The following is a 22,590-nucleotide window of genomic DNA, read 5'->3' as shown; positions in this document are numbered from 1 at the left end:
GCCTCAACAGCCTCTGCCTACATAGCGTATTAACACTGCTTCCCACTGAGAGGTCTGGGGGGCCGGGAACCCCCCAGAACTGCAGAGGCAAAGAAGAGCAGCCCCCCCAGTTCCGCCAGAACTTTGCATGAACCACACTAACACCTGTGAGTGTGATTAGAAGGCAAAGAACAGATGTTAGTGGTTGTTGGACTAGCAGGCAGCACCTGGGTAGAATAATCGAAGGGCTGCACATAGACATGAGATCTTTAAAAATCCTACACCAAACCTGGGGTATATATTACAAAATGAGGGCCAGTGGGTCTGCTGCTTGGACTGAGTGGCATCAACTGGGCGTCCAGTGACTCTAAGGGCTCGTAAGCTGCAGATGGAGGGGCAGAGCCTGGGGATTCAGACCTACGTATGTCTAGCTGGCGGCATGCTTATAAGTCCTGTATTCAGTCTGAACCCCTCGGGTGACCACCGAGGGTCAGAAATCTACCTATGCAGATCCAAAGTCCACTTAGGAAAATCTGGCTCTTAAAGCCCCTTGTAGAAGCCTGAACAACCTGCTGTTTCCACATTTTAAAGGCTTTTATCCTGAGCCTTTTTTAAAACATCAAGCTATCGCTGTCTTGCTAGTCAGGTTTGATAAACGCAAGAAGATAAAATTATAGGGCATCTCTCACCTTCAACTATTGCAAAGAGTATTTACATATTTTAAACATTGCCTCCGTTGATGAAAATTGGGACCGTCCCAGGAAAATTAAAGAAACAAAAAGAAAACCAAAACTTCTGAGATCTTGCAAGTTAGAAACTGGAAGAGCACCATTGCCGAGCCCTAAACGGGTAAAACCAGGGATGTAATAATGGAACAAGTCCTGTCTGCAAGCTCGACAGCCCTGCTCATTAAGAGGATAGGCAGGGGCCCAACATAGAGCCTGGCCAGCCCAGACCTATCTAGGCACCAAACCTTACAGTTTGTGGCTTTAAAATATCGTATCTCTTAAAAAGGAGACAGGGATAAAGAAGAAAAGAGAATGGATTTCAATTTTTCTAAAAGTCAATTTTAACCATTGTTACAGCATGTTGAAAAACGAATTATTTAATCCCTTTTATGAAAGCGGGTTTCGTAACAGCTCACTCATAGTTACGCGGTTATGGGAGAAGCTGCCTGACTCGGAGTTGGGGGAAACAACACCACCAAAACACAGTACCACGAGGTTTTCATCGTGAGAAGGTGAAGAGGATACTGGAGACACCATCCACAAACCAGTAGCTTTGCTGTCGTTCTGGAAAACCAGGGGACTTGCTCTTTAGGCTCTTCATAAGCCTTGTCCCTGCAGCAGTCTCATAAAACTGTCGCTGGCAGTAATCCCCAAGTCCAGGAATGTCGCATAATAGAATCTCCATGGCACCGTAATTGTGGCCAGACCTCCCCAGGCCCTGGCACTAAAGGGTTAATAAATGCATCGGATGCCGTTAACCTCTGTTACTCCCTTGCTTTTTACCCCTGTGATTAGCATTTGGAAAGCCTGCCTGGTGCCGACTGCTCTCCGGTACAGGATGCCCAGGCACACATACAGTTCATAGCTCTCAGTCAAGCCAGCTCGTCGGGCACCGTGTACACAACACGTTCTGCCCGCGGTGGGTTCTCCCCGAGCCTCGGGTCAGATCAGGCTTTGGAGCTGCACGCTTGCTCTGCTTATGGAATTGGAGACTTAATAGCATACCCACTTGCAGTCTGGCCTTTGCTGCCCCAGGACTCCATTTCTGTAGAGAAGCCAGTGTTTAATCTTGGGTTTTTAGGCAGCTGTCAGCCAGCAGGGCATGGAACATTTCTCTACTCTCCTCCATGTATAAGAAAAGCCAGTTTCTGCTCTACCTCCAGAAAATAAAACCAGAGGAAGTTGCTCAATCCAATAGCAACAGATTGTCCAGGCCGCAGCCAAATGGTCATAATTAATGATGCTTCTGCTTCTCTTCTCCCTTGCTTTACTGATTAGAGCGATTTGCTATATTAAGAACCTGTTTGCTTAATGACAGAATACAAGCAATAAACAGAAATACACAGACTGTAAAACGCCATCAACATTGCTCTCCAGTACTAAGTACCGAGCTGCATCTATCACCCTTGTCAATATCAGTTTATCAGCATACCAGCCTCTTCTGCAGCATAAATTGGACCTTTGCTAGGGAAAACCATTGCATGAGTTCTTTCCAAAATAGTCCAGGACTCAAAGCCATTTCTCCGTTTAAATCTACGCATCTTACATTTTCTTGTAAGGCAAAACATAAGAAGGCTGTCTACCTAATTTGAAGGATAACTTATTACTTTCTCATTTTTCACTTTGCATTTTAATCAAATGGATTCACCAGATTATAGACTTTTATGAGTAGAACTTACTACATAACAATTCTGTTGTGCACTAGACACATATTTGCCCAAATTAATTTCTACGCACACAAAAAAGACAGAAAAAAGTAGTTGCCTGCTTAGTGAATCCAAGCTAAGGAATGGTCGTGTGCTCAGTGCGCTGTAGTCTTATACTCTTTTCAGCTTTTTGGATTTCGCCTGTTGGATTTGGGAGAGCCAGGGGAGGTTTTATTTCTGGTCTGGTCACAAGCAATTGGCCAGTCTTTCTAAAATCCTTGTCACTGTCTATTTTGAAACTCACCTTCCCGGTGAGTTCTGCTTTCCTATGAACTTGGTAGCAACCACTGGTCTGAATAATGTGTAGTCAAGTCAGTGCTTAAAACAAGTGGACACATAAATAAGGTCTACTCTGAGCCGCTGGGCGTGGGCGTTTGTCTCTCAGAGCCTGTGTTCAGCTCTGTTTCCTCTAAGCCGATTTCTGCCAGCCCCATGGGCTCTGGCACAGGTTGGGGAGGGGCTGAGGGGCTATGAGGAGGGACAGAGCGAGATGTGGGTGGTGATAATTCTTGGGCAGCTTTCCTACCATGTCTCATCTACCTTCTCCCACCAAGACACTGTGTCTACATATTACCTGAACCTCAGCCCAAAGGCTTTCATTACATTAAGCTCTAAGAAGACCTTGTAAAGATGTTTCACCCTGCACAGGTTTAGGAAGGCCCACTGGGTGCCAAGTTTAGTTAGTCTGGCAGGCTCTGGGCAGGTCGAGCCTGGTCATAAAAAGGGGCGGGGAGAGGACTGGAGGCCTGAAGTCACGCTTCCTTAGCCCAAGGAAGCACAGGCTCAGATCCCAGATGTGCTGTTTAGACAAGGCCCCCATGAAGTGAGGCCAGATTGTGTGTGTGTGTGTATATGTGTGTGTGTGTGTGTGTGTGTGTGTGTGTGGTGGTCGTAGCCTTAAAGGTGATATGGTTTCCTGTCTTAGGGCCAAGCCTAGAGTAGAAACTCTTTTACCTGATGGCACTGGGGGCTGGGGGCTGGGCCCTTAGGTCATTGGTCAATTGAGAAATGACGTTAAAGAGCAAAATCATTAAATCACTTAAAAATTACACATTTGTATCTAATTTTTTAATTTAGAAGCTTTTTTTTTTTTTTTTTTTTTTTTTTGCGGTACGCGGGCCTCTCACTGCCGCGGCCGCGGCCCCTCCCGTTGCGGAGCACAGGCTCCGGACGCGCAGGCTCGGCGGCCATGGCTCACGGGCCCAGCCGCTCCGCGGCATGTGGGATCCTCCCAGACCGGGGCACGAACCGGCGTCCCCTGCATCGGCAGGCAGAGTCTCAACCACTGCGCCACCAGGAAAGCCCCAAGAAGCTTCTTTTTTTAATGATTGTGGTAAGAATACTTAACATGAGGTCTACCCTCTTAAATTTTGAAGTGTACAACACAGCACTATTATCTACGGGCACAATGTTGTACAGCAGACCCAGCACTTACTCATCTTGCATAACTGAACCTACATACCTGTTGAACAGCAGCTCCTCGTGTCCCCCTCCCCCAGCCCCTGGAAACCAAAATTCTGTTCTTTGCTTCCACGAGTTTGACTATTTTAAATACCTCGTATGAATGGAATCATGCAGTGTTTGTCCTTCTGACTGGATTACTTCACTAAACATAATGTCCTCCAGATTCATTCATGTTGTTGCATATTACAGCATTTTCTCCTTTTCAAGGTGAATGATATTCCCTTGTATGTATTGTATCAAACGTTTTAATTTAGAATTTGAATGTCATTCACTGATTTTTGGATACATGATCAAGGCCACTTTCTTAAAAAGGTTTTTTAAAGGAAGAGTTTGCTGATTGGAATTCCCTGGCTTACGTTCTGCACAAGCTACGCCTATCATTTACAAGCTACAGTTTCCAGTTTTCGTTTCATTAAAACAGGAATGGCATTTGTTTGACACCCACCGAGGGATCTCAGTGCAGAATCTTTCTACATTTTTACAATTTTTCTCAGTCTTTTAGAATTGTCTGGGCCACACCTAATCAAAGGCATTTTTTTTAAAGGAATTTGAACTTTTCTAATGTATTCAACCTAGTTTTCATTGAAACAACTTTCTTTCTTTTGTGCTCCTATGTCAATCATTCATGTAATATTTAATTAAATTATGTAAGCAAAATACCAAATACAGCAGCACCCAAAGGTTTCAGAACAAATGCTCCTGAATCTTTTAAACCTGCGCCTCCACTGGAGAGAGCAAGGGGCCCAGGTAAGCAGAAGGAGAGAATGCCCACTAGCTTGGGGCATTCAGCCTGCCTTGGGCATTGGATCTTTACAGGAGAATGGCAGAGAGGTTGGCTTCTGTGGTGAGTTGGTGAAATGAGGGTCAGTTAAGAGAGCTTCTACTATGATTTAGAACTTGCTCTTGGTACCAGATTGACTGATAAGGTATGCTAAAAAGAGGACAGGTTAGGAAGGTCCTGGTCCTAGCTTTTCAACCATCACCTCTAATGACAATAACCCCCGCCCTACTACGGCCTACCTCACGAGTTGTTGTGCGAATCAAACGTGATACTCGGGGTGGAAATCCTTTTAAAATCCAAGTTGCTGTTGATGATCTCTTAGCCTCTCTGCGGTCCCTATACTGGATGTTCTTGGATTCAAGCAGGGGTGTGAAAAATACAAAAGATTAAGCTAATTTGGCTTGTGATAATGTGATACTGAATAGAACTGGCTCATGATCTTCTTTCCTCGGATTTAAAAATGAATGCAATGAAAGAGATACAGTCCTGTAAGATATATCAACGGTCCTCCATTAGCTAAGCAGTCCCTCGGGCTTGCCTGTCAGTCTCCCGCACACCATAAAAGGATGTCTGCAGCCCTGCGCTTGTAATTTAACACTAATGGCAGGATGGCAAGCAGCGCTGTGCGCAGACACTGTCTACAGCAGGGAGCTTACCAGGGCGCTTGGGCTGGCCTTTCTTCCTTCCCTTTACTCCACAGGATCATCTTACATCTATTTTGCTTTTCCCCAAGTTGGGGCGAACACAGGTTGCCAACTACATTAGAGAACTGTGTGTTTTTGTTCATGGTTAACTTGCTTGATTAGTAAACTATTCAGACAAGAAGCAATTACGAGCTGCATTTTAGAAAATTATGCCCAATTAACAATAAGATTATGCCAAACACTGTGTGAAAGATGTTTTAGTTTGGGGTGGGGGAGGGGTTTTGTAGAGCAAGCATTCAGTGATCATGGTGTAATGGTAACTAGGGGGATGGCCCTAAAAGGAAACATTTGTTTTCTCAAAACGTGCATTTGGAAACGCAAGTGTGCAGAGAGCAGCAGCAAAGATTCATCGTGGTCCCTGACGAGAAGTGCATGAAGCCGATCTCATCAGACACGTGCCCTCATCACCATCAGATAATATTTATTAAGCCTCTCATTCTCTTGTGCATTTATGTGCAGCTGAGAGCAGCCCTGTAATGGCTCTGTGACTTATGGTGGTAACTAAGGTCTGATAGAAAATGCCAGGTCTGGAGACAGCACGGACCCAGGGCTTTTGTTCACTCTCTGGGTGGGAAGACGGAGCACTTGTGGTGCTGCAAGAAGCAAGGGGAAAGCAAAAAATTTAAAAACTTAAAAAAAATGTACTTTCAGTAGACAGAGAAAAATATTGAAGAAAATAGAGGAAAACCAAATAGACTAATAGTGATAATGACTGTGACGATTACTCTTAAGAAAAGCCTCCATTGGTAATGATCCCATCCACATTTTACTGCATACTCCCCAAGGACTCATATGACTTTCGGAGGGGGGCTACTCCCCTTTTGTACAGATCAGGAAGCAGAGGTTTCAGAGAGGTCGGGACCTGCCCAAGTTTCCACAGCCCCGAGTGGCTGCGCTGAGATTTGAATCTCTTTGACTTCAGCCTCTTCGACTCTCAAGCCCACGCATACTGGCTCTGCCAGACACGGTACCATTATCTCTCGTAATCCTTAGATCAACCCTTAGCATAATAAGGGTGCTAAGCCCGGGGTCCCACAGCCAGCACGCACAGAGCCAGCGCGGCAGCCTAGAATCAACCCAAGGAGTCAGAGGTCAGGCCAGCGCTGGTGATTTTCACTCCCCCGACAGCCTCCACAGAGGAGCACCCCGCATGTCATATCTGAGGTCCCTGCAGCCCTCAGGGTGGCAGGGGACAGCCACCCTGGGGAAAATTCCCACAACGTCTTCCCAGTGCCCCCCATCCTGCGTTTCCTCTCTAGCCTTGTCCACAACGTGACTCCTCTTGGGCCTTGAATCTGAGGAGCACACGGGAGGGGAGCTCTTCACTGAACCTCACCCCCAAGAGAACCAGAGCCATTTTCCTCCCACAATTGTGCTCCACGGCTCAAGCGCATGGCAGAGTCTATTATGCAGGGAAGCACGGTTGGTTAGAAGTCCTAAGGATAAAAGGTCAGTAGGGGATACAAGAAATTGGATTTATTTATAGTATGTGATCTAAGTGTGCGCAGAGGTATTCTCGTAGGTTGCCCAGAACGAGAGCATGTTTATAGCCAAGATGGTGCAGACGTCCTATTCCTTTTTATTAAGCATGTTTATTATGCAGCAATTGGGTTACACAATTGTCCGACTGCTGAATTACTATCCTTCTGATGGGCCAGCCTCACTACCCTCTGGACCACAGGGGCGGGTGGCCTAATGGCTTTTCCCGAAATGCACTGAGGGGGCCTGGTCTTCCCGTCCCTATCCTTAAGTGGTTATTCTCACTTTTTGAGAAAAGTAGAAGAAAAAAAAAAAAGTTTAGGAGAAGACATCAAAAAAGGGTGACAATAAAAATTGTTTCAACCACAGGGTCCACACCCTATACAGCACCCAAGTTCATTTTCCAGATGAATTTTGGGATAAAAGTCACCAAATTGTCCCTCAGTGCTCAGGCTCCTTCTGTCTCACGGTCAGCAGAGACGAACCAGGAGGATAAAATAATGATAAAAAGTTACTGTGCTGGAGGCTCAGTTACTATGCTGAAGAATTTTAATTTGTTTAATTATCACAACCCTCCCAGGTGGCTGTGCTCATTATTCCCACATTACAGACAACAAACCCAAGGATTAAGGAGATGCGACTACTCTCCATTGTAGACCACAGGAAGGCTTGATTTTATTGTAGAGAGAAGCCTGGTCCTTCAGTATTTTCCACTCTTAAGCACAACAGCCTTTTTCCTAAAAAAGCAACTTTGAGCAATTACCATGCCACTGTTTGCCTACTGTCTGCACGATCCCTTGTCAAGAATCGGAACAGCAAGGCTTGAGTTACATTACCTGAAAGTGAGCTTGGTTTTGGAGTAAAACAAATGATGGCGCTGCCTTGAGTCTCCAAAGGAACTCAGAATCACTAAGTGCTACCCTCACCCTGATATAACGTAGGGGGTGCCGTGTGCTGGGGCCGGAAACAGCTGAAGCCTGGAGCAAATGCCTGTCCCTGGGCAGCAAGAATACCCTCCAGCTGTGGCCTCATGGCTGAGATGACCGTGACCTGGCAAAAGATACCCAAATGCTGTTGGGATGCACAGCCTTATGTTGTTCTCAAGCAACACCAAACGTCAGCTAGAAATTCTCTGGAGCTGACTAAGACGGGTGAGGCAACTAGAACACTGAGTGGGAGACAGAAAAGGAGGGAAACTCGTGTCATCTCGGGGTGATGCAGGAGAGGGGCTGCAGCCCCTGCCGGTGACCTCTCCCGTGCTTCCTTCTCAGGCGGGCAGCTCAGAGCCAGCCTCCCCGCCACCCGCATCACAGACACAGCTGCATGTAACACAAAGCAGAAATGGACTGTGGGCCCCGAGTCCCTGGACTGCACCTTAAAGAGGAAGGAGCCCAGCCACATGGGACTTCCTCTGACTGTTGCCATTCCTCTGTAACAGAAACAGGGCTCCGAGCCAGGGCCGGCTCGCTCAAGAATCTCACTGCACCCAAGGATCCTGGGACCGCATCCCCAAGGTATGCTCCGTAAGTTCCATGGTTACTGTGTTTGTGTACCTGGCTCAGGGCCTCCTATTTATCGACTTTAGTGGTCTGACAATACACCCCGGAAAATCCCAGAAATATAATAACGTGAATTACAATTCCAGTGACAAGATGACACAGTGCCTTCTCCCTGATGCTATCTGCCAACACTTTTATTAAGCGTAATGATAGTGTACAATTATATGATAATGTAGGCCTCCCCATTTTGCCACTTACTTCACAGAATGGTGAAGTAGGGGTTATTTGGAGGCATAGATAAGAGACCTGATTAGAGTTAAGAGTTGGGGTTGAAGTGGTGAGATCAAGGGGCCATTTGTAAAATAAAGAACCTTCTTAAGAGAAAACCAATTCACTCCCTGTTCCTACTGAAGCTCTTCTGACCCGGCTGCTGTTCACCCTGTGGGGGCAATAGGCTTATTCCAGCTCTAGGAGATTAGGGATAAAAGAGGAAAAAAGAAAAATTATAACTCAGAGATACTGCACTCTACGTGCTTAATTTGCAGGGCTTTGTGGTTGAGAAAAATAGATGCCGCGATCTGCCTTTGTTGAAAAGGTGACATTTGGGTTCATTAAAGGTGTACAATAGATTTTCAGAAAGGCTATTTTTCTAAGTCACTAAGTTGGTTTTTAGGAACTTTACACTCTCCTTCATTTGAACAATTATTAAACTATATAATAGAATTGTACAATTGCTAAAATTTTACAGCCGGGTATAAAATGCTGTATTATTAAACTATAATGAAGATGCTCAAGCCCATTACAACTTTTTAAATGAATTATAAAACCCTTTGCTGCTGGTAAAATATCTTAAATTACAGTATTGTGTATTCTAACAATATGTTGAACCAAAGTTTGCTACAATGCAAATATGCCACTCACAAAGAAACCATTACTTGAATTAAGTTTGCAGAAGCCCGAAATCTGATAGCATCTGATTCAGCAAAGCAGACAACACCTGATGTTTGCAGGCTGGGTGAGATAGCTGGTCCCCTGAGGGAGGTGCCTTTCCCCACATTCCTTTGACCACAGAACCAGCCAACAGTCAGAGCCTCTCATATTCAAAGGCTGTACAGGTGACACTTAGCAGGGCCCTGGGGACTGAGGAAATGCTTGTTGTAATAGCAGTCTTCTCCCCTTAAAGTCACCCCATAGGTGAGATTTTTTAAATGTCAGATGTTTAGTTGCTGAGTACCTGCCACTTACATGTATGTTACGGGCTGTATGGTGTCCCTCAAAAATTCATATGTTGAAGTCCTAACCTTTAGTACCGCAGGGTGTGACCGACTATGGATGGAGACAGGGTCTTTAAAGAGGTGATTAAGTTATAATGAGGTCATTAGGGCGGGCCCTCATCCAATCTGACTGGTATCCTTATACAGAGAGGAAATTTGGACACACAGACACCAGGGTGCACACACACAGAAGAAAGGCCATGTGAGGACACAGCAAGAAGGCAGCCATCTGCAAGCCAAGGAGAGAGGCCTCAGGAGAAACCAGACCTGTTGACACCTTGACCTTGGATTTCCAGCCTCCCAAACTGTGAGAAATACACTTCTGTCGTTTCAGCCACCCAGTCTGTGGTACTTTGTTACGGCAGCCCCAGCAAACGAATATGATGTATGACACTGCACTCTGTGATATAGGGTGATATGCATATGTACCTGCCAGGAAGCCGGGCCTCCGAGATGAAATTCCTGTTTTTTGGTACCAGTTATACCCTGCAAGTTTCCATTTCCAATAGGGTTTGAATACACAGCTGAAAATGCCTTTTGCATCCTGGATTGTACGGCAGCCTTAACAGAGTAATACCCAATTTTGAGCTCTGAATTCAAGCACTCTCCTGGATGAAGGGCTTTGAAAACACTCTATAAGCAGTTATTTCAAAAAGCGTTTTTACAACAGCCTATTTCCTCCCAGGGCTACCATGGGTGGATGCTGGGCTGTAGCTTCCCTCTGAGCTCATCCGCTGGCACCTGAAGCCAGGAAGATTAAATCCCAGGAGGCCACTGTCAGTCTCTCCATTGCTGCGAGTAGCCGGGCCCATCACACAGGGCCCCGGGGCCACTTGGCAGGCTGGTCCTGAGCTCCGTCAGGAGGCTGCCAGGGGAGCCCAGAAGCAGCCTGGGTGGTGTGCCCTGTGGCTTCACACTCCTGCTAACGTAAGACCCTCCCACAGCTCATTTCTCCCAGGACTTAAACTCGCTCTAAGCAGGAGAGCATTATGCAAAGGAAATGCTAGGTAGAGCCAAGATTTGGAATTTTCTTTATGAAACGAAAACAACAGTGGGTGCTAGAAAACACTGTGGATTACACAGAAATGATGGCAACTCACAGAAACCATAAACCAAATGCCACAAACAACATGCTGCACCAAGACCGTTTTCTTCAACAAAAGGCCCAGGAAATGGCACCTAGAAGCCACAATCATTTAGATTCAGTGCACGTGCTGAAGGCTCAGTGCTGACCTGTCTGGTCAGCAGTCAATGTCAGCCCCTCCTAAAACTCCCCCATCCTCAAAGTCCATGCATGAGAACCCCAGCTGTGGTTTGGTATAAGCACTTCCATCTACTGTGGTGGTCCAGCGAAAGTCTCCTTTGACATGTCACCTGCAGGGTACTCATCTGGGATGCTGGATGGGGGAAAGCATCACTCAGGGTGAGGGTGGGAGGTCCTAAAGGCCGCGGACTCCTGCGGGCCCCTGGATGATGGGAACCTGGTCAAGAGCCTCGGTTAACACCACATGAGTCTACCCCGGGGGTCACTCTGAGGGGAGTGCTGCCTTGGGGAAATTAATTTAAGTGTCCCCAGTTGGGCATCACGTGGTCACCAGAGCCCCGTTTCATTGTTCGCGCTGGCACGGATTAGGAAAGATTTGGTCCAATGCACCCGTCTACTCTTCGATCTCCTGAAGCCCCTCACCACACAAGGAGAAGGAAACCTGAAAAGACTCTTACATGCCTCCATTTTCCATGTTGGCAGAAAGAAAAGGGGGTTTTTGAGGCAGCCCTCATTTCCCAGGCAGTGGTCTTCAACCAGGGGCGATTTTGTCCTGCAGGGGACGTTTGCTGTGTGGCGGGACATCTTTGGTTATCACAGTCGGGGAAAGGGGCTCCTGGCATCTAGAGGGCAGAGGCCGGGGCGCTGATCAACATCCTACAAGGCACAGGGCAGCCCCACAACAAAGAATCACCAGGCCAAAGGGCAGTGGGGCTGCGGTTGAGTAAGCCTGACCTGGAGAGCCGTTCAGTTCATAGCCGAGAAGTCACTAAACAACCTTTATTGAAGTTTCCACGATGGGTAGTGAGGTGTGTAGCCCATCTTCAGCAAAGATGCCAGGGAAGCAAGTGACTTCCCCTGGAGAGGCATCTGACACTAAACCATATTTCAAAACCATCACTGTGACAAGGCCTCACATTTTCTCATTTACTCTACAGGTGCAAAGCCCCACAGGCCACCAATATCAAAAAAAGCCACTGGAAAACAGGACCCACAAGCAATGCATAGTTTAGCCTGGCCCCTTGGAGCACTTCTCTGCTACTAAAGACGGGACAAAGGGGGCCAGTGATACCCAAGTGCTAAAAGTCCTTTGAAGCTTACAGCGCATAAAAACTTCCTTAGGGCAGAGCACTGCCCTGAGAACGCATGACAAGTAGGATCACATTTAATCCTCATAATACCCGAGGAGGCACTCTTACTGCCGTCCTCATTGCACAGGCGATAAAACTGAGGCAGAGAGGATAAGTGATTTGCCCAAGGTTTCAAGGCTGGTAAGTGGTGAAGGGAGCCCATGCTCAAAATTTCAACTCCAGCTTCCTTGTGAGAAGTTTCACAGTGTGTCCCTAGAATTAAAATTCTGCTAACTTTTATTCCCGGTTCCTAGGAGATAAGTTCTAAATCCTTGGAAGTTCATGAATGATAGGAGTGTTTTGACTATGGTGATGGTTATGGCTCTGTTTAGACCAACCGTGGGTCAGGGGGTTGGGGTTTTGAGCCACATGAGGTCAGCCTGATCTCCTGACCTCCAGGGAGCAAACAGGAATCAAATACTGCGTTCAATCCCATGCCCAATGGATCAGTCAACCATGCCTATATAATGAACCCCAATAAAAACTGGTCACTGAGGCTCAGTGGGGCACCCTGGATGATGAACACACTGATGTGCTGGGAGGGTGGCATGCCTGAATTCCACAGGCATTTCACAGGGAGAGGGCATGGAAGCTCTCCTCGCAGGCTCCAGCTTAAGTGTCTCTTCATTTGGCATATCCTGATTTGTACCCTTTCAAATAAAACTGTACTTGTAAGTATAGTGCTTTCCTGAGTTCTGAGTCATTCTAGTGAATTGAACCTGAGGGCATCACGGGAACACCTAAGTTTGTAGCCAGTTCGTCAGAAGAGCCTGGGAACTCCTGAAGTACGGTTGGCCTCTGCAGTGGGCAGTCTTGTTGGGGACCGTGCCCTTAACCTGCGGTATCTGTGCTAACCGGGGGCCGGTGTCAGAAGTGAGTTGTACTGCAGGATGCCAGCTGGTGTTAGACTAGGCATCATTCGCTTCCTTTATGCTCGTTTATGAACCGGCCTGGCACCTCAATTTGCCAGATGGTCGACAAGAATTTAGGGACTGATTTAGTCTCTATTGAATGAATAATGTTATCCAGAAACAAAAAGGTCAAATGCTCCGTTTTAGGTATTACAGTGTAGCCAGTTAAAATGCACAGAGGAGAAACATGCTGCTGTTCTATTTCCCTTCTGATCAAGCCTCTCTGTGTCTCAGGTCTATTGTCGGAGAAATGAGAATAATAATAGTACTGACCTCATGAAGTTACTGTCAAAATTAGTTTATATATATACGTATATATGCACACATACATATATGTATGTATTTATATAATGTGCTTAGAATAGCACTTGACCCATGGAAAGTACTATTTGCATATTTGCTTTATTAATACAAAACCACAAAAAGCAGAGGTGATGCAAGTTACCGCAGAAAATAGCTCTAGGATCCGTCATACGATTAGATCGTTTGTAATGTTTCCCAAAGTGGGGTTTGGGAACCAGTGGTGTATATGACTTTATTTAGGTGGCATAAAACCATTTTTATTGCTTTCATTTTAATATTTATATAATGACTTTTTAATATAGAGAGAGCTATTGCATTGATTCATGTTTCACAAATGTTATTAATAGTATATTTCGATACTGAGTTTAAAGATGAATATTAAGCAAACAATAGCACTGGTGGAATGCAGTATGGGAGAGCCTGCGAATTCCTGGTCTTTGAGGCTAAGAGGCAGGGCTAGCTCTCAAATACCATCTTTTCTGCAAATAAGAGTGTTTCCTGTTTACAATTGTGTCACCTCTTCCCACTGTCAGCACTAGTTAAAGAGATATGGCAATGGCCTCTGGCAGGTGGTCATACTCTGACACCCAGGCTGGACCAAGACCTGACTACTGTCACAGCTCCAAGTTCACAGCACCAAGAATCTGATGGTTAGGAGGATCTCTTGAGAGACTCCTGCGCATGGAGAGATGGAATCTGAAACAGTTCTAAGCCCAGTTCAAGACCTGATCCTTTCTTTATTGTCTTGTGGTTTCCTTCTCGTCTTCGCCTGGTGTCCATAGAATATCCCACACCTTCCCCTCCTTCCTTGGGACTTTCTACAATGACCGCATCTTAGAACCAGCAGGATATCACTCAGTTCAAAGCCTTCTTACAAATGAAGGAAGCAAAACCTAAAGAGCTCCATCTTTTTCCATCCATGTGCCCCTACCCCCACCCCAATCCCTGGGAACAACCTTCCTATATGGCCCCAGGGTCCACAGTTAAAGCTCTAACATGTGTCACCAACCACGACAACGGTGGTGTCCACTTCCAAGTGCAGAGGGTTGGCCAGTCGTGCTAGGCCCTCTGCATACTGGCACTAGTTCTTTAATCCTCACAACAAACCCCAGAGGTGGGCGATAGCTTAAAGGAGACATTCAGAGACGGTAAGAAACATGACCCAGGTCATGACAGAGCAATAGGAAGTGAGCTGGGAACCTCGCTCCAGTTCAACCAACTCCAAAGCTCATGCTCCCCCCCAGCAAAGCAACTCGTAGGCTGTCAGCCACAGGGTGAAATGGAGGTACCGGAGGGGGGCTTTAACCACTGGCAAGGGTGGCGTGAGTACAGGGGATGAGTGTCCCCGCGCTAGGGGCCTGGTGTGGAAATAAGCGCCTCTCTCCATCTCCTTCCAGCTTCCCACCTTCCCACCAGTCAGCCTGTGCAAAATCCCACCACCCTGTCTTTGCTCTCAAGTATTCTTCTCCAGAAGATTAACAGGACGCCAAAGCTCCCCATTGCTCTGCTAGCATCAGTTGCAAGAAAAACATTTAGAATATTGATTAAGTGCTTCACGCTAGAAGATTTAAATTTACCTCCTGTATTTCCAGGATTAGCTGACACATGGGGTCAGCCTGCTGGCACAAATGATTTACAAAACACCCATTGGCAGCTTTCCTTTTTAAACTCAACAGTTAAAATGTTCACTTGGTCACAGCCAGTGGAGTCCTGGGTGTTCAGCAGGTTTGGATAATCACCTTCTTGCCACATTGAGACTTGTGGGGTTTGGCCCTGGGAAGAGCTTCAAAATCATTTCCAGTCTGGTCTGGCCCTATCCAGTACAGATGGACTCCGTTTAGGTCTGAAGAGGTACCGGGGCAGTGAGGGGGTAACACATACTGTTCCTCCGGGATGGAAGGTCTTGTTTCAGAGAGAGATTTTTGCAGTATTCTAATATCCAGTGTTCTAATCCAATATTCAAATATTCTTCACATGTAGGAGTTAAACGGGTTATAAGCAGGTGTTAAGGAGGCAAAGTGCATCTGCCCCCTGCCCCTACTACCAATCTGTAAACGTTGTGCTGCAACATACAAGTGCCCAGTGCGTTTCTATAAGCTTCAGACTGCACTTGGCCAAGAGAGGGATTGTACTGAGGCTTTCCTGGGAGGCCAGGGAGGTACAGACCTAGACTGAAATCCACTGAATCCAGGTTCTCTGCTCCAGGAAAGATGCCCACCTCAAGGCATTTGCCCCCATGGCCCACGGACGGCCAGCACTGTTCCTCTTAGGGCTAGCATAGTCTGACTGCCAAAGTAGGTGACACGATTGCTAAGGCGGGTGAAGGGACAGGGAGCCTTTGCATTGCTCATTTTAGCAGTAAGCATTCTTGCAAAAGCTATTCATTTGGACCCTGCTCACATCTCTTTTATGAATGAGAAAGCTGCTTTGCGAAGTCCTTTTTCTATAGAACGCTGCTTAAAAGTTCCATTAAGATGAGGGGAGGAGACTTGAGATCCACAATTGCTGTACCTCCATGTCTCACTCATAGATATGTTTTATTCGGTTCCCAAAAAAACTGACTTTGGATGTGGCTCGCCCTGTTCCCTGGAGCCCCGAGTAAGTGTTCACAGCTTCCTACACCCTTCTGCCTGCCCTGCTCTGAGTGTGCGCCCCCCGTCCATCAGACTTTCTCCTCTCGGTCACACGTCACGTCTCTTCCTGAGGAAAAGCACAGAGACAGTGAAAACTTCTCAGGGGTCCTCAGCCTTAGTCCCAAGGCTGTATTCCCCAAGTTTCTACAACCCTATTTGACCATGGAAATCAAGGGCCTAAAGTCCACTTTAAGAGGTCTTCACTTCAAGCCACCAGAGTTTAGTGATGTATAATAATGCAAAACAGAGATTTTTCCAACACCTACACTTCCCAAATTTACTTTAAATAAGTGACAAGTACAGTCCATTTGATTTAAACATTCTGAGCTTTTCCAGCTACCAGACCACTCAAGTGCACAGAAGATGAAATAATTGGTAGGATTCTTAATGTTTCTTTGTCACGTGACCACTTTGTGCAAGTCAAAGGGATATATGCCAGCAACAGCACAGCCTGCGTCATGCTCGTTGCTAATACGCCTGCCAATTAATCCTGACATGGGAGCTTGGCTGGTTACCCAAAACCTGGTATTTTATCATCTCAGGGGGTTAGCGCTTGGACTTTTCTATGACATTTTATACTAATCAACCAACTTTCCTTTTTTTAAAGCTGAGCCTTTCATAGGAACTGCAGATGAGTCCTATATACACCACACGCAAGGCCACTCATTTTCCCCAAACAGAATTGTGTTTGGTTTGTTGATAATTACACTCTGAAGCCGATTTTTGAAAATGTTTATTCTTCCCTTCCGAGGGGAAATCTATCTCAAATGTTAAGACAGAAACCCAAGTCCCTCAGAGTTTTCTCATATTATTGTATATTTAAAAATATTACAAGAGGGTGCTTCTCGAGGGTAGTGAACTTTAGAGCTGCCAAAGATAGTTGACTTGCTCCAAATCTGTTACCAATGGATCCCAAGCTGGTTTAACTCAGTTCTATTCTGAGTAATGACACATATGGCTGGGACAAACGCCACTCTAAGATATTTCTAGGACCCCCGGCAAGTGGTAATTTATCTGAAGATAGCCAGGCAAAGGAAGGACAGATGGGAAGAATAAGTCTCCTGGGAGCCCTACATGGAAGCAAGAGTCCTAAATCAACGCCAGGGACCACGTTCTCATAGGCTAAGTCCCCTCTCATCACTCACCCACTCACCCCCAATCCTCTGGCTTCCAGTGATTCTTTCAACCATTCTTAATATAGGTCATTCTAAAGAGATAATCGAGCTACAACAAGTTTTAGTGGCAAACTTTCAGTCTTTCCCCTGTACCCTGTCTGCTGGGATTTCAGCATGAAGCATCCCAGCCTACAAGCTTTCTGTTTTTCCCATCATTCGAAGCACCCCCTTCAGGAAGCACTGGGACATATGGGTCTCTCAAATCCAGCTTCTCCCTTCCTCTTTTACTATTATTCACCGCCCCCAGATTTATTGAGGTATAATTGACAAATAAAAATTGTATTTACTTCAGGCATACAACTTGATGTTTTGATATATGTATACATTGTGACAGGTTTACGGCAATCAAGCTAATTAACATATTCATCACCTCACACAGTTACCATTTTGGGGGGTGGGGTGAGAACAGCTAAGATGTACTCTCTTGGCGAATTTCAAGTATATAATATGGTACTGCTAACTATAGTCACCGTGCTCTATGTATCCAGATCTTGTTCAACTTGCATGTCTGAAAGTTTGTACCCTATAACCAACATCTCCCCATTTCCCCACCCCCAGCCCCTGGTAACCACAATTCTAGTCTCTGCTTTAACAAGTTCAACTTTTTGAGAATCCACATATAAATAACATCACAAACCTGGAGGACATTATACAAAGTGAAATAAGCCAGACACAGAAAGACAAATACTGCATGACCTCCTTTACTATTTTTTTTTTGGTATGCGGGCCTCTCACTGTTGTGGACTCTCCCGTTATGGAGCACAGGCTCCGGACGCGCAGGCTCAGCGGCCCTGGCTCACGGGCCTAGCCGCTCCATGGCATGTGGGATCCTCCCGGACCGGGGCACGGACCCGTGTCCCCTGCATCGGCAGGCGGACTCTCAACCACTGGCGCCACCAGGGAAGCCCTCCTTTACTATTTTTTTACTTCTTACTCTCTGCCAATTCCTAATTCAAAGAAAGAGCCCAGGTTGTCCAAGGTCATGGAACAAGGCAAAAAGTACACTGGGCTCAGAGTCGGAAATCCTAGCCCCACTACAGAATTACTGTGTGATCTCAGTTATGTTCCTAGCCTGTCCCTGCCTCATTTGCCTCATCTGTAAAAGAGAAGGATGTTTATCATACCTGACTCATGGGCTGTTGTGAGGACTAGAGGGCACAATGCATGCAAAATGTTTTGCAAAATGAGACACACTATATACCTGTTAGTGCAACTCACACCAATGTTCCCTAGTGTAACACCCCAAGCAAGGCACAACGCCACCATCCATCTCTTGCAAAGGGCCAAATGGCCAACTGACTTGGGATTAAGCATCGCATGTGGCATTCTGGAGCATTCACTCTGCCCCAGGCACTGAAACATTACCCCCATTTAATCCTCTTAATCTAGCAGCTGGGCAGTCGTAACATTTTGTAGCTGAGGAAGCAGAGGCTTGGAGAGGTCATGATGCTGGTAAGGGCAAGAGCCTGGGTCTGCACACAGGCTTGGCTGTAAAACCCAAGCCCTCACCCCCTGCCTCATGGGTGCAAAAATGGGCTCAGACAGGTAGTCGTCGCAGGAGGTAAGGTGAGGTTTTGTGGAACCCTTAAGAGCTCCCTAGAAGTAAAATGCTGTTTAGCTTCAAGATGTGTGGATTGCGTGTGTGTCATCGGGGAGAGAGGTGTGGCCGCCCCTCCTTCCTTGGTGTTCCCACGTCTCCATTTCCCCCTCTGCTGAGAAGTTAAATGGCAGCCCTGAGAGAAACATCATGCTTTCATTTTTACTTTAATTTTACTTTGTTCCGCTGTTTATGAGGCAGAGTTCCTATCACTAATACAGCAGAAGGAAAGGCTGTTTCTTGGGAAAAGAGCTCATGTCTCCCCTGACATTGCCAGGGTGACCTTGCAGTGGCACAGAGTCCCCCTGACGGGGAGGGGTGGTCGGGCAGATCTTGCTGGAGGTAAACACCATGTGGCCAAGCCAAGCACTGTACCCCGAGAAGCAGAAGCCAGGTGATTTGGTGGGGCCGGGGGAAGGGAGACGGGGAGAACACCTCCGCATGGCTGTCAGACTCCTCTCTCATGGGGGTAACTAATTTCACGGAGTTTCCAGTGATGAGTATTCTTCTGAGTTGCCATCTATTAACTTAGTCTGACCTTCCAAAAATGCTGACGAGCTGCATCTTGCCCACTATTTGTACGTTCACTGAGGACAGAATTTTTTTTGAATGCCCATCTCCATGAAGTTTCCAGAACACAAAAGGAGCTCAATAAACAGGGTGAACACTGCCTCTGCCATCATGCTCTGTGCACTTAGACACGAGCAGAGAAGAAACCGGTTTTGCTGCAGCCAAAGCTTGCCTCTTCTTGTGGTCAGGAACCACCTCTGGCCACTGTCATCACCTCATCCTAACAGGGTCCTACCCTCCTCTGGCCACCTGTCTTTACAGATGCTGGAAGCTGAGCGGACCCGACAAGAACAGAAGGCTGACCTGAGAGGAAGCAGGACGCTGAGGCCTGGCCAGAGATAAAAAAGAAACTGTGCTCCGTGGTGCTGTGTCTGCGTCTAGACCCACCTCTAACCAGCTGGGGGACTTAGTGCAAGTCACCTCCCCTCCCTGAACCGCAGGGCTGTACTGCAGGATGGGGCAGTTAGATGCCATAATATTCCCCAAGCTTCCTCCTAGTTCTGGCATTTCCTGCACAGTGCACTGGAGATGGGAAGGGCTCAGGAAACACTTTAGAAACACTTTAGAAGAACATCTGGTTGACCTTAGCTTGTGTCTTCCCTCCCCGCCTTCTCCTCAGGCTTGTGTGTGGGTGTAGATGATGGTGTGTGTTGGTAGGGACCCAGGAGGACGAAGACAGAGACTAAAGCTCAGCTGAACGGCAGGTAGATATCTAAGAAAAAGAGGGGAGTGTTGGGGGTGAGAAGAGAGCAAGCAAGTCACAAGTGGAAAAACTGCCCGAGTACGTTCTAGGACACAGACTGGGTTGTGAGTCAAGAAGGTATTTGGCAGAGAAGTTTCCGGTGAGCGTTCTGGTGAGGATGATCTCGGCAGGGCCTGGGCCGGGGGTGGTGGGGAGATGGGAGGATGGATTCCTGTGACAAGTGTGAACACACACAGTGCCTGGCACAGGTCCCCTCTCCTGGCATGGCAGCAGGCAGAAGTCACCACGTGGTCACTGCTGCCTCTCAAATCAAGGAAGAACCGTGGAAAGAACACAAGCCTCTAGATTCCAGGGCTGGTTCTGTGACTCGCTAGCTCTGCAGGCTCAAGCCAAAGCGTCCCCTTGCTGAGCCCCACGTCCTCCAAGGCTCCAGTAACAACACAATCAAGGCATCTCTCTAGCAGCTGTCAGGAGGGTAACATCCGAAGAGGTGAAGTGTGTGAAAATACTTGGTGAGTATATGAAGATGTTCCAAAATAGCTGAATACTCATTATGATGAAAAAAATCAACAAAAAGAATCAACACTCTGCTTTGACTAAAGTTAGGAAATGACTATTTGTAAGTCATTGTGGTTCTTTCCCTTGGAGATCTGAATCAACTCCAAAGAAGTCTTTGGGCCGTTCTCACTGGACTCTATTCACACGAGGGGTTTTCAGAGCCTCACAGCTCCTCAAACCACGAAAGAGCATCTCCTTCTGCTTCCTGAAGAATGAACCCGAGCAGGACGCTACAGTTGCCTTAACACTTTGATAGTAACACTGTCTCTGGCTTATCTTTAGATAGAGTTAAATATTCCACATTCAGTCTAAATGGCAATGATGTTGACAAAGCCAAGAGCCCCCAAGACAACCCACTGAATGGGAGAAAATGTTTGCAATGATATGACTGATAAGGGATTCATATCCAACATATATAAACAGCTCATACAACTCAACATCAAAGAAACCAACAGTCTGATTAAAAAATGGGCAGAAGAGGGAGATTGGTTCAAGATGGCAGAGTAGAAGGACATGCTCTCACTCCCTCTTGAGAGAACACCAGAATCACAACTAACTGCTGAACAATCATCGACACAAAGACACTGGAATTCACCAAAAAAGATACCCCACATCCAAAGACAAAGGAGAAGCCACAATGAGATGGTAGGAGGGGTGCAATCACAATAAAATCAAATCCCATAACTGCTGGGTGGGTGACTCACAAACTGGAGAACAATTATACCACAGAAGTCCACCCACTGGAGTGAATGTTCTGAGCCCCACGTCAGGCTTCCCAATCTGGGGGTCCAGCAACAGGAGGAGGAATTCCTAGAGAATCAGACTTTGAAGGCTAGTGGGCTTTCATTGCAGGACTTTGACAGGACTGGGGGAAACAGAGACTCCACTCTTGGAGTACACACACAAAGTAGTGTGCGCATCAGGACCCAGGGGAAGGAGCAGTGACCCCATAGGAGACTGAACCTACCAAAGCCCCAGCCCTCGTCAATGGCAGAGTCAGTTCCAGAGCCCATCCTTCTCTCCACTCTAGAGAATATCACGGTCTCCATCTCTCATGGTTAAAATGCACTTTTGAGACTCAAACCTGAGCAGCAGTCTATCATTCTCCCTCCATCTCTAAATGCATTTCAGAAAATGCATCTGTGTTGCCCTCAGAAGTAAAGCACCGACAGGGAGTTCAAGCCCCTGCTCTTACCTGTAAATTTGCACAAGGTGGTAAAACATGAGTGGGGATTTCATTCTCAGAGCCTGCTGGCCCCAGGGGCTTGTTCTTGACCCGGAAGGCTGTGGTGGTGGTGGCAGTGGTGGTCTGAACTGGGAGGGCTGGCTGCCACACGGTCACATCTGAGCCATTGCCAAAGGCTTGAATTGCATTTTCTGCAGTAAAACAGGAGGAAATCCAATTTTAAAATCAAGCAGCAAATGTAACAGACAGTCTACATGAAGGCAGAGAGGCACACTAGAAATTCTGATGAGAGCACTGGACTTCTGTGAACCAACCCCATCTATCCATCCACCCTCCACACGCTGAAAGCCAGCCGTGGGTCAGGTGCTCAAAAATTCATTCATTCATTAAACCCTGAGCTGGACACTTAGCTATGCTCTAAGTGCAACAAATATGTATTGTGTCCCTATTCACGTATCAGGTGGGGAGCAAGATCCTTGCCCTGAAACACCCATCAGTCGAGCCTTTTGAAAGCCAGGCTCAGACCTGTTATTTGGGATCACAGTCACTGTTCCATCTTCCAAGAAAATGCTTGTGTCAAAATTCTATACTAAAAGCAAACTATTTAGTGTTCTTGTTTGTTTTTTGTATTTTCTTTTTAAAATTTAATTTATTCTTTTATACAGCAGGCTCTTATTATTCATCCATTTTATACACATCAGTGTATACATGTCACTCCCAATCTCCCAATTCATCAAACCACCACCCCCACCCCCGCCGCTTTCACCCCCTGGCGTCCATACGTTTTTTTCTCTACTTCTGTGTCTCAATTTCTGCTCTGCAAACCGGTTCATCTGTACCATTTTCTTGGTTCCACATATATGTGTTAATATCTTTGTTTTTCTCTTTCTGACTTACTTCATTCTGTATGACAGTCTATAGATGCATCCACGTCTTTACAAATGAC

General features: G+C 46.5%; 1 protein-coding gene across 1 annotated transcript in view; it reads right to left on the bottom strand.

The window, feature by feature from the left end:
* Nucleotides 1–22,590, bottom strand: part of GFRA1 (GDNF family receptor alpha 1) — a 213,269-nt gene that overhangs the window by 11,906 nt on the left and 178,773 nt on the right. Inside the window, exon 7 of the mRNA XM_019939925.3 lies at nt 21,654–21,835. Within this exon, the coding sequence (XP_019795484.1) occupies nt 21,654–21,835 (182 nt within the window). The remainder of the gene's footprint in view (nt 1–21,653; nt 21,836–22,590) is intronic.

This window comes from Tursiops truncatus, chromosome 16 (genome assembly GCF_011762595.2).
Source record: "Tursiops truncatus isolate mTurTru1 chromosome 16, mTurTru1.mat.Y, whole genome shotgun sequence".
Taxonomy (NCBI): Eukaryota; Metazoa; Chordata; class Mammalia; order Artiodactyla; family Delphinidae; genus Tursiops; species Tursiops truncatus.
Note: the sequence above shows the minus strand (reverse complement) of the source record. Positions and strands in the feature narration are given on the sequence as shown.